The sequence below is a fragment of the Sinocyclocheilus grahami genome, unplaced genomic scaffold, assembly GCF_001515645.1.
Source record: "Sinocyclocheilus grahami isolate Dianchi unplaced genomic scaffold, SAMN03320097.WGS_v1.1 scaffold2196.1, whole genome shotgun sequence".
Taxonomy (NCBI): Eukaryota; Metazoa; Chordata; class Actinopteri; order Cypriniformes; family Cyprinidae; genus Sinocyclocheilus; species Sinocyclocheilus grahami.
Window position 1 is genome coordinate 10,274 of NW_015507375.1, and position 12,737 is coordinate 23,010.

Below are 12,737 nucleotides of genomic sequence, written 5' to 3' on the forward strand. Positions count from 1 at the left end.
AATCACCTGAGAGTTCATACAAAGGAGAAACCACATTCATGTTATTTGTGTGGAAAGAGTTTTTCATGTTTACAATATTTAAAAGACCATCAGAAAATACACACTGGTGTGAGAGATTACATGTGCTTTGAGTGTGAAAATACTTTTACTTCAGCGCAGTGTTTAAAACTGCATGAGATGATTCACACTGGAGAGAAACCTTACAAGTGTTCACACTGTGACAAGATCAATCAATCATCAAATCTGAAAACACATGAGAGGATTCACACTGGAGAGAAACCGTATCACTGCACTGCATGTGGGAAGTGTTTCAATCAATTATCTGCTCTACACACACATACAAAAAACATTCACAGTAAGTAGATCATCTTTAGATCTGATGCTGCGTCTTCACCAAATGTGACACGATAATGAATCAAGCAATAAAATATCGTCTACGTTCTGGTTATAACCTAACCAGATATTACAAGTGACATGACAAATAAACATTATCTAAAGTTTTCACAGTGAATAAAGTTCATCTTCAAAACCAGCAGATTCAACTGTGAGATTCAGATCAACTCAAAGATGGAGTTCCTCTCTAAAGAACAATGTCACAAAGCTATATTCTTGTATATAATTTTGTTTCATTATATAAATGATATCCTTGTGCGTTTTTATGAGTTTCATATTATGTTCAATTGTCGTATAATGCATATGTGTCACTTGTAGTTTGTTTACTCTTTCATGAAGGAAAGAAGCTTTTTACACACTGTTCTTGTTCAGGAAGATGAAGAAGAGGCTGTAACACTTTTAAGAGAGAGATTTATTTTTAACTTGTTCTTTGTTGTTTTTAAAATAAATCCTCCACTTATGATGAATTTTAGAAAATACAGATGCAAGATATACTGTCATGTGGATTTGTAACTGATTCTCCTGTTCTTCTTCTGTAAGTACACTGTAAAACAAATCCTAATTTTACGGAAAATAACTTTTTTTTACAGTATTTTTAAATTGTATAAAGCTATGTAAAATTACTAACAATATCTGTAAATGAACAACTTAACCATTATTTTAAGGATTATTTAATTAATGACAAATTACAGTATTTCAAATTTTTGAATAAGGGAAAATTACCTTATGTATACAGTATTTTTTCTGTTTTCTTAAATTACATACAAATTCATGTAAAATTACAAACAATATCGGTAAATTACCAACTTGACTTATTTTCAGTATTATTCCATTAATGACAAATTACAGTAATTATAATTTTTTACACAAAAATTACTGTATTATTTAAACAGTATTTTTTCTGTTTTGTTAAATTATGTACAAATTTTTCGTAAAATTACAAAAATACTCTGTAATTAAATAACGTAGTTCATTATATTAAAGGTTTATGTCCATACTAGCAATTTAATGTTCTTTTTTGTAATTTTAAAGTAAATCTAGTTTTATATTTAGCTGTATTTTTACATTCAAACTCTGTAATTTTATATAGAATAGAAATAGTATATATATAGAATAGAAAATCAGCCTTAAAATCCACAAATCATGTAACGTGAAATTAAAAAAGTATTGCATTAAAAATGTTTTACTTTTATAAAGAAAAAAATCAACCAATAAAGAGTGAGTGTATAAAGTAGGCATACCAATGGGGCATGTTAATATTAATAATAAAAAGTATATTAATTATGTCATTCATTAAAGAATTTTATAATTGTTTTACATACCATTGTTCTAGGTTTGTGCCAGTTCTGCTCCATTCAGTGCAGCTCTGTACAGGAGGAACTGTACTGATTCTCAGTTCTGAATAGTGTACAGTGCTGCAACAGTATGGATGGGAGTAACATGTGAAGATAATTGCATTGGGTTACATATTGAATTTATTTCAGATACAGTTTGAATTACTTTCAGTTGCATTTTAAATTGTTACATTGTAAATTAAACTATATTTAAAATAAATTATGAAGAATTAAGTCTATATAATGTTACAAACATGCCAATACACTGTAAAGAGTTAAGCAATATTTCAAAGGATGTCCCTACTCTTAACCGTTCCTGATCCTAATTGCTTCTGATCTTAATTGCTTTTTTACTGAACAGCTTCATCATATTTGTGTTAGAGATCCCTGGAAAACTGATATATTAATTGTAAACAATCAATTCGAGCTTCAGGTTACAGATAATAAAAATTGAAAATATAACAATTAACTGCCAGAAACGGTCAGACTTAAGGTTTATTACGATACATGGCAATCTAAAAATGGGAACAGTATTTAAAATACTTTATATCAAGTTAAGACGTTCCTATCACAGCCACAGATGCAAACAAACGTAGATTACCGGGAGCTCTGATGTTATTGCTACTATCTCTTAGGAGTTATAAAAACCTGAGGTGGACGGAGTTTAAAGCTAAACTCTAACTTAGCCCTGCTATTTAAGTGCTGATCAAATCGCCACAGAAGTCATGCAGCGTTATCCAGCCTTATTAGCAAGATTTGCTAGAAGACGATAGAACAATACTCTCCCCAAAAGTTGTTGATGTAACTTGAAACGTTGAATGCCCTTCTCCGTGTGATTACATTCATTTACAGTAATCCGGGGAAGTTCTTGTAAGCTGAAAAATCATCTTCTCCTCTTGTCATTTTGAAAGCTCTACGTAAGGAACAATGGCTTTCGGCACAGCACCGGATTTAAGTAAGCCCACTGAGGAAAAATGCAGAAGTGACCGTGCATAGAGTCCATTGTGCGCAAGAGAAGAGCTAAACTGTCCAAATCGAAAATAATATTGATTTATTTTCTGCTCGATTCATGAATTGATACATTAAAATTACCAGGATATCAAAACATTCAGTAAAAACACGTTGTTCATTTACAAATTGATTACACATATTAAGATCAATTGCTTACATTGAGAATTTCTTGTGGCGTCTCGAGGAAATATCGGTGTTTAACTGTCAACACTGCCCCCTAGTGGTCGGGAGCATTTCCGTTGTGTTGTGGCTTAATGTTGTTGTGTTGTGAGCTTATGTTTGCTTTTTTAATGTCGTTGTGTTGTGAGCTTATGTTTGCTTTTTTTTATGTCATTGTGTTGTGAGCTTATGTTTGCTTTTTTTATGTCAAGTCAAGTCAAGTCTGCTTTATTGTCAATTCTTCCACATGTACAGCACATACACACAGAGAATTTGAATTGCGTTACTCTCAGACCCTTGGTGCATACAGATAACATAAATACAGATTAAATACAAAATACAACTATACAAATATACAAATAAGGTAAAATGTAAAAATATATATATAAAGCACAAGGCATATGGCAGATAGAGTGCAAACCAGTAAAGTAAACAACAGTGCATATTCAAAAGCATAAATCTAGGCTACCCGCTGCCGTTTTCAAATCACAATGCAAAACTGTGACATTTCATTCACTGACGCTCTTCAATCAGCAGGGCTAAACCCGGAAGCGCGTATACTTACTTACCGGCAAGCTGCCAAAATAAAAGCCTGCTGATTTAAGGTTGAAAATGATGAAAATTGATATTAAAAAAGTAGTAGTAGTAAATATTAGCATTTTTATTTTTGTTTAATATAAAATAATTGTATTTGTATTTAATACTCCCTTTTTTATTTTAAAATATAATAATATTATCACGTTATTATTTTGTTTATTTAATTTAAAAAACTAACTAAAAGTGCAATAATATCACTATTATTCATTGATTTTTTTTATAGTGTAAGGAATTTTAACTCAGTTGTAAGGGAATTCATTATTATTATTGATTCAGGTTTTGATAGGACTCGGATTTGAAGAGCCTAATTCAACCTGATTTGAATTGATTCTAAATTTGATAGTTTACACTCTATCAGCTACTCTGCCAGCGAGAAGTTGATGTCAGTGTATATTACCAGTTTAGATATGTAAATTTTGTATTCTCCCTGGCCACGGGTGAAATACAATTATGATAATTTGTCAGCTCTTAAGAGAGGTAATTATTATGAGTAAGCTACGAGCTAGGTAGCAAGCAAAGGATCTTTTGGCAATAGATTTGACCTTGAAATTATATGACACCAGACAATTGATTATTTATAAATGAAACATGAAATTTATTGGCTATTCTAGATTAAACCCCGTTACTGATTGGTCGGTGACGTCGAAATGACGTCCTTTGGGAAACCCCTCGTCACTGAAGTGTTTGAGTTTGAGATGTGGTAGTCGCTTTTGATGGTAAACGCGTGAGCACACGTGGGGTGCTCTAACACAGCGACAGGCGAGAGCAGGAGAAGCAGCAAGCGAACTAATCTGTCCTGCATTGGGTTTTTGCTCTGTGGCATAAGTCTGTCCCCTGATGCTGCCTTCCAATCGGCTTCTTGCACGGCGGAGCGTGCATACATTAACAAGAGGCTTTAATTCATCACATGAGGACACCATCTATAAAAGTTGTGTTAATACTCCTATAAAGTCTCTTAAAAGCAAGTATTGTACATACTATTACAGTTTACTTCATTTCAGCATTCTGCATTTGTGGTTTCCATTCGTTCAAGATTAAACTTCACACATTACACACATGTTAATATCCTCACTTTCTAAAAAGGGGTAATTAAACACTGGTTAAAGTTGCACCGATTACATGAAACACGTCAAGCATATATATACAACATACAACATACTATTTGTGATTCTATGCTCTGATAATTGGTCGTGGATGAATGGCACAACAATTGGCCTCAGGATCTCGTCACGGTATATATGTGCATTCAAAATGCCATCAATAAAATGTCCCTGTGTTCATTGTCCATAACATACGCCTGCCCATACCATAACCCCACCGCCACCATGGGCCACTCGATCCACAACGTTGACATCAGCAAACCGCTCACCCACACGACGCCATACACGCTGTCTGCCATCTGCCCTGTACAGTGAAAACCGGGATTTATCCGTGAAGAGAACACCTCTCCAAAGTGCCAGACGCCATCGAATGTGAGACCATCGAAACATTTGCCCACTCAAGTAGGTTACTACGACAAAGTGCAGTCAGGTCGAGACCCCGATGAAGATGACGAGCATGCAGATGAGCTTCCCTGAGACGGTTTCTGACAGTTTGTGCAGAAATTCTTTGGTTATGCAAACCGATTGTTGCAGCAGCTGTCCGGGTGGCTGGTCTCAAACGATCTTGGAGGTGAAGATGCTGGATGTGGAGGTCCTGGACTGGTGTGGTTACACGTGGTCTGCGGTTGTGAGGCTGGTTGTATGTACTGCCAAATTATCTGAAACGCCTTTGGAGACAGCTTATGGTAGAGAAATGAACATTCAATTCACGGGCAACAGCTCTGGTGGACATTCCTGCAGTCAGCATGCCAATTGCACGCTCCCTCAAAGCTTGCGACATCTGTGGCATTGTGCTGTGTGATAAAACACATATTTTAGAGTGGCCTTTTATTGTGGCCAGCCTAAGGCACAACTGTGCAATAATCATGCTGTCTAATCAGCATCTTGATATGCCGATCTCTGCGCGCACATTTAGACACCTGTCAGCATTCAAGTACAGAAATGTGCTCTGTTTCGTAACATTTGAATGTTCATATAAACACAGTTATGTAAAAATACAAATTTTGCCATGCTGCATGCGTTCGATGTAGACACAGTGTCAGTTAGATTGACACCTTGCCAGTTAGATTGACCCCTCCCCCCTCTTAAGGAACACCTTCCAGATGCTCCTCAACAGGTCATAGCAGTCCAGGGCCAGATTCATGTGGCAGACCGTGGAGCAGTGGAGGACCTGCACCATGGAGCAGTGACCGACTGTGGAACAATGGAGCAGGAGACCACCAAGTTAGAGCCAACGGAGCACGAAGCTAGGGCTGAGCCGGCAGAGCATGAAGCCACCAGGGTAGAGCAGATGACCACCACAGCAGATCAGACAGGGGCAGAGATCGCCACAGCAGTGCAGATGACCACCACAGCAGATCAGGTATCCACCAACTTAACACTATTGAGGCATGAGACCACCAAGGTGGATCAGGCAGGACTGAAACAGAGAGCACAGATAACAACGTCCTCTGCGGCCGCAACAGGTCAGACTATGAGTTCATTGTGATGAGATGGGTGGGGCCGAGAGCCGTGGGAACGGAGCGAGGTCAGGGGAGTAAATGCTAATGCGCGACACCGGAGGAGCTCCGGAAGGATAAAAGGAGGAGTGATGACAGTGTTGGACGAGAGGACCAGGCCTGGATTTTATTTTGTGTTTTGGTTCTGTTTGTGCGTGACAGTCGTCCGCGAGGGACTGTCGCGCTGTTTTATGTTTATTTTATCATTAAAGTTTTGTTTGAAAATTTGCCGGTTCCTGCCTCCTTCTTCCCGACCTACAAACGTCGTTACATTCATGAATGGCCTCCAAGGCCGTGACAGGACAGGCAAAGAGTTCAGAAGCGTTGCCGCCTCGGGAGTTTCTGCAGCGGACACCGCCACCTCTGGAGCGGATTCATGGACAGGAGAGGCGTCTGGAATGCAGTGTGAAGCCCACACACTCCAGCAGCATCCAAGGCAATGAAAAAGAGTAATCCAGAAACAGGCAACCCTGCAAACATGTCCTTGCGGGGCCCATGCTGGCTTTTTGCAGGCACAGTGGGCTAGGGCCAGCCCACACAAAACCTAAAGAGGCCCAGTGCGGGCTTGCCCAGGCGAGGCCCATAGCTTTGGGCTCACCGTAAGCTCTCTGTGAGCAGCCCACACTATGGGATTGCCCACATTAATCCAATGATGGCCCAGTGTGGGCCAGACATGAGCCTGTTAATAAGAATTTTGTCATTTCAAGCCCAGTCTAAAGGAGTTGTTTTTTTTCTATTTAAAAGTGTACATTGCTGGTGTTTTTTGCAGAGATGGTACATGTATGCATGGTCTATGTTTGGATTGATGCTAAGAGTTTAAGACGGTGTATTTGTATGCATTTTAGAAGGACTCTTTATTGGTGAGGTTACCACATCAAGGTCCAGTTTGAATATGGATATAAAGTTCTTTTCGACGTGAGATCAGAGTCTAGACTATTTTTGACTGTTACTGGTTAGGAAGAGTCTGGTGTTTGAGAGCTGTGGCGTGTTTTCATTACAAGAGGTTGGATTATTTATTTGCTTTCAGCCAACTTCAGCTACAGACAGTGTTTGGACATTGATGTACTACAGATAATACTTTCGCACACATCAACTTTCACATGATGAAATCCTACAATCTTACATTGCCTTGTTTACTATCTTTTTTTGTGTACTTTTGTGTATTTACATTTTTGGCTATATGTAACTGTATTAACCTGAATTTAATGTTTTCTATTTTGCATTTAATAAATCCATTGATTTGAATTCCCTTTGACTACTGTACATTTTTGACAATATAGACATTAGTTCCCTATCTGTCGGTCACTACGAGTTATGTCGTGACAACGTTATGGGGGGGTTCGCCTGGGAGCCCCAGTCATCTCTGACTTTAAGAGAAAACGCCAATGAAATTTGGCTAGTGGATTTTGCATACCTGAGCCACTCCCCCATGCATACGGGTATAAATAGGCGATAGGTGGTGTTGATCTCCACAAAGCCATTCATCATCTGTCTGGAAGCTGTTCTGGTTGGTGTCACGGGGCGAACAGCGGTGTCCCTGTCTGCAGCGATTCCCCTGGGCACTTCAACTAAAAGAGCAGATTTCTGAAAAGAGCAGATCATGGTTACTTCCCATCTTTTTAAAGACGCCGTTCCGGCCGTGTCCTCTTGGTTGCGGTCGTTTCCTATCCTCCGTCAACAGCCACGATTGTTATCTTCAGTGTCTGGGCATTCAGAACGCTGAAGCTGCGTTCGTGGATGGTTCAATCTGCAATCACCTGCAATCACTGCCCTCGGAGGAGGCAGATCTAACCCTTGTGTTGCTGTGTCCCATAAGAGCGCTGCACATATACGTGGACCGCACCCAAAGCTTTAGAAGCTCTGAGCAGCTCTTTGTCTGCTTCGGAGGTCAGCAGAAAGGGAAGACTGTCTCCAAGCAGAGGTTTGCCCAATGTATAGTGGATGCCATCCCCTTGGCGTACTAATCTCAAGGCGAGCCGTGCCCCCTGGGGGTGAGGGCTCACTCCACATGGAGTGTTGCCTCCTCCTATGCGCTGGCGCACGGCGCCTCTCTGGCAGACATCTGTAGAGCTGCGGGCTGGGCGACACCGAACACCTTCACAAGATTTTACAGTCTCCGCGTTGAGCCCGTGTGTTGGGTAACAGGTAATGGGCGGGAAGAGCTGGCCAGTGTCACGCTTGCTGCGCCTTTCCCCCTCACCCGGGGATGCGAGCGCCTTTTTCCTCCTCCAGTAAGTTCATCGCACGGCGAACCCTAGTGGGGTATCCTCCAGCACCCTCGGCAGTCAGCAGTCTGACGCCAGGCCCAGTATCGGTGTTAGCTTGCCCGGGTCTCCGGTCAGCCCCTGTACTGGGCTAGATGACCATATGGCTTGGTTCTCTGTGGACAATCCCATATGTGTATTCTTTCATGGTAAGGTTTACCTATCGGGAAACCTGTGTCTTCCCTTTGACAGGGTGTTCTGTCAGTCTCTGCTGGCAGTTGCTCCATCCCTACTCTCAGATAGGACCTGCCCCAGAGACCCATTCCATATGTAGTACTGCCCCAGCCCTAGGTCAATCCATATAAGAATCTCCACATGTTACATCCCTACGGGTAGGGTGTGGCCTCCGTAGCACCCTTCTTCGGAAGGCTCACTTCCCCATCGTTCTGCCTAAGCTGTAACAACAAATCGGAAAGACTTGAAGCAAATCTTTCATTGAAGGTTGAAATCCCTTCTAAGAAATTTCTGTGGGGAAAGGAACAGCGGCTTGGCTTTCTCCAGCAGCGATGTAATCACCTGTGGTCTCCGCGGGTACCAAGGTCAGTGAATTTGCGCTGGGGAGGTTACGACCTTTGCGTAGCATTTGCTACGCCTTAGGGTTGTGACGGGGTTCAGATTGTGGCGCTTTCCAGGGCCCCATAATGTCATCATGACATAACTCGTAGTGACCGACAGATAGGGAACGTCTCGGTTACGTACGTAACCCTCGTTCTCTGATGGAGGGAACGGAGATGTTATGTCCCCTTGCCACACCCTCGAACCATCGCTGGCGGCCAGGGACAAGTTCTCTGCTCCTCAGCGTAAAACCTGAAGAGTGGATGCACCTGTTGCCTATTTATACCCATATGCACGGGGAGTGGCTCAGGTATGCAAAATCCACTAGCCACATTTCATTGGTGTTTTCTCTTAAAGTCAGAGGTGATTGGGGCTCTCAGGCAAACCCCCCCATAATGTCATCATGACATAACGTCTCTGTTCCCTCCATCAGGGAACGAGGGTTACATACGTAACCGAGACGTTATGTGGTGACTGCATCCATTTCAGATGTATAATAACTGTTTTTTGTTTTACCAAAGACTTACGTTATAGTAGCTGAAAAGTATTTAAAGTGAAACATGTTGGTTAGTTATAGATCAGGGATCCATCCTGTTCCTGGAGGTCTACTTTTCTACAGAGTTCAGTTCCAACCCTGATTAAACAAACCTGTCTGTAATTATCAAGTGCTCCTTCAGATCCTAATTGGTTGATTCAGGTGTGTTTGATCAAGACCAGGGTTGGGCACCCCTGTTGTAGATTAATAGTGTGGGCTATGTGAGGGCTGCCCGTGCAGGGCCAGCACTAATGGGCCAATGTTTTGCCAATGAGCAAAATCCCCATGCACTGGGGGCCCTTAGGCTAGCCCTAAGTGGGCTTCTAAGGGCCAGTGTAGGCTTGTTTGCAGGGGTGTTATTCGGTACATTTCACTGTGGATTATTTGGTAATTCAATCATAATTTCAGCAAAGGCTTTGCAAACAGACTTTCACCATAAATATATGGACCTGACAGCAACACCACAAACATGTAATTAACAGTGTTCATTCTAGTTTCTAATATAATTATTCAAGCTCAGACAGATTTTTCTAGTCTCAAAATCATTTATTGCTGTTTATGCATCAGTAAATCAAATCAGTGATTAAATGATCAACATCATATTATCTTGGTATCATGAAAATAATCTGTTTAAATTGATTAAATTATATACAGAATGAAATTAAAGAAAGCTCTCTTTATAATGGCTGAAGCTATTAATCAAACAGCATGAGTTTATCTGGACACTTGCCAAAACCCCAATTATAATGAATGATGCTGTTACACTGCACAATGAAGCTCTTACTGTATTGTCATGTGAGAAACTTCTATAAACAAAGGAGGTCGAAAAAGAAAATTTACTCAATTTGTAAGTCTATTTCATATATGAGCTTGTCAATTGTGAATCACATAATTACACAACAACCTTCATTCTCAGTTGTATTTTTTTTCTTCGCAGACTGCTTTAATGAACCAGTTTCTTCCAATTCTGTTTGAGTGGCCTCTTTATGCTTCTCTTTGTGTGGATGACGCAGTTTCTTCTGAATCATCTGAATTTTCTGAAGCTTCTGAATGTATTTCTCTGGTCTCTCAAACATATCATGTTTAAAGTGTGTCCCTCCATTTTCTGCCACCATCTTCTCTATTTTACTGATCAGATCTTTGAACTGTGGGAAATGGTCAGACTTGTTGTCCAAACAGAAGAATCTGTTTCCACATTGGCGTATGAGTTTTATAGTATTTTGATCACAGTCCTGTAAAAACTTTTCACTAGTTTGCTTTTTTTTCTCCAGCTGGTCTTTGTGAGTAAAGATGATCATGGTGTATTTTAGTATCTCTTCTCCAAATACATTTATGAGTATCTTTATTGTATTTTTCTCCTCATTAGTGAATCGACCCACTTTAATCACAATAAGGAAAGCATGTGGTCCAGGAAAGGCATATTTTATGCATTTCCTTACTTCAATAATAACCTCCTCCTCAGTGAGTTCAGTATCATAAAGTCCAGGAGTGTCAATCACTGAGATTTCTTTACCATCCCTCACTATAGTTTCTGACTTGCACTGTCTCGTCTGAGAGCTTGAACCGGCTGAAGATTTGAACTCATTTCTCCCGATTAATGTGTTTCCAGTGGCACTTTTCCCACATCCAGTTTTTCCCAGCAGAACCAGCCTGATCTGCTCTTTCCTCTCAGGAATCACATCAATCTTAGCTGGATCTTCAGCTGAAACTACAACAGAAGGATCAAATCACATCACTGTTTGTGTAATTAAATATCAATATTCTCATTTACATTCAAGAAAATGTATAATTAGAAACAGTTACATTTACATTCAAGAACATTTGTAATTAGAAACAACAACAACAAAAATAATAATAATAATAATAAATATAGCTGCAAGCAGCGATTACCGGGGTTCAAGCACTTTAAGCATTTAAGCACATAAGGTTAAAGGTTTTTTGTTTAGGTTTTATGGGCTTTTGGGTATATTTGGACACACCCATTTTTAAATGACCCCATTATAGCTAACCAAAAGAACAAAATTAAATAAATTTTTGATAATTATTAATCTAGAGAGTTCAGATAATATTACTGCAGTGGTTTGATCGAGATTGAGCGAAAAACCTAGGACTAGTTTGCAAAAGTAGGTTTTTAAAAATATTTTTGAATATTTAATGACCAGTTTGATTGACAGCATTGGTCCAAGAGGCAAAGTTGTTCAAAATGAGTAGATCTATCATATATTCACAAAAACACTAGCTCTTCATATTATATGTACATGTTCTACAATTTGAGGTCATTTTCAATATAAATATTGTATTTTTGAGGCCTTTTCAACTGTTATAGCGCCACCTATGGTCCGATCTCCATGAAAGTTTGCATGCTTGTTAAGAGTCATCCAACACATGTTTTGTAGGGTTTTGGGTATATTTGACCACACCCCTTTTCTAAATTACCCCGTTAAAAGGTAACCAAAGGACAAAATTCAACATTTTTTTGATAATTATTGATCTAGAGAGTCCATAGAATATTGCTGCAGTGATTTGATCGAGATTGAGCAGGTTTTGAGTAGGTTTTGAACATATTTGTGAGTAATTAATGAACGATTTGACTGACAGCAATGGTTTTTGAGGCAAAGTTGTGCATTATGAGGAGGTTTATCGAATTATATGCATATTGTGTGGATTTGTGAAACACCACGCAATTACAGAGCCAAAAAACTCGTTAGCGCCAACTAGAGGCCGTTTTCTTTAAAAATTCTTACAGACCTTTAGGGCCATGAGTCGAACATGCCCACCGAGTTTTGTTCCGATCGACCTCCGTTAACCTTGTCCAATAGGTGCCTAAACTTCTTTGGCCAATGGCGGCCATGTTTTTTGAGATAAGCGAATGTCCTCATAGACACTTGTGCCCCTTTGGACGAAGACACTGCATACCAATTTTCAAGTCGATCGGACCAACGGTTGCATAGTTATAGTGCTTTTATGCAGGTGGCAGAACTGCGATAGTTTTTTTATTTGACCAAAGATTGAGCTTGCACACATGTGTGCCAAGTTTAGTGAAGATGTCTCAGTCCGTTCAGGAGTTATAGCCATTTTAGTAAAAATGGCCCCGTCCCTAACAGACGTTTTTGTGTCCCTAAGCGACGGTGAGTTGAAATTTAACTTTTTTTGATAATTTTTGATAAATACTGTCCAAAGAACATTTCTGCACTGGTTTGGTTCCGATCGGGTGAAAAACCTAGGACTAGTTCGCAAAAGTAGGTTTCTGACAAAATTCAAAATGGCTGAAAATTTTTATAGACAGAAAT

General features: G+C 39.8%; 2 protein-coding genes across 2 annotated transcripts in view; one reads left to right on the forward strand and one right to left on the reverse strand.

The window, feature by feature from the left end:
* The window catches only part of LOC107574360 (zinc finger protein 664-like), an 11,786-nt gene extending 5,240 nt beyond the window's left edge, over positions 1-6,546 (forward strand). Inside the window, exons 2-5 of the mRNA XM_016260800.1 lie at positions 160-273; positions 712-783; positions 5,685-5,957; positions 6,385-6,546. Of these exons, the coding sequence (XP_016116286.1) occupies positions 160-273; positions 712-783; positions 5,685-5,957; positions 6,385-6,546 (621 nt within the window). The remainder of the gene's footprint in view (positions 1-159; positions 274-711; positions 784-5,684; positions 5,958-6,384) is intronic.
* A 3,580-nt stretch (positions 6,547-10,126) lies between these two features.
* The window catches only part of LOC107574362 (GTPase IMAP family member 8-like), a 32,499-nt gene continuing 29,888 nt past the window's right edge, over positions 10,127-12,737 (reverse strand). The window contains exon 4 of the mRNA XM_016260801.1: positions 10,127-11,155. Coding sequence (XP_016116287.1) covers positions 10,332-11,155 — 824 coding nt within the window. The 3' untranslated portion in view covers positions 10,127-10,331. The remainder of the gene's footprint in view (positions 11,156-12,737) is intronic.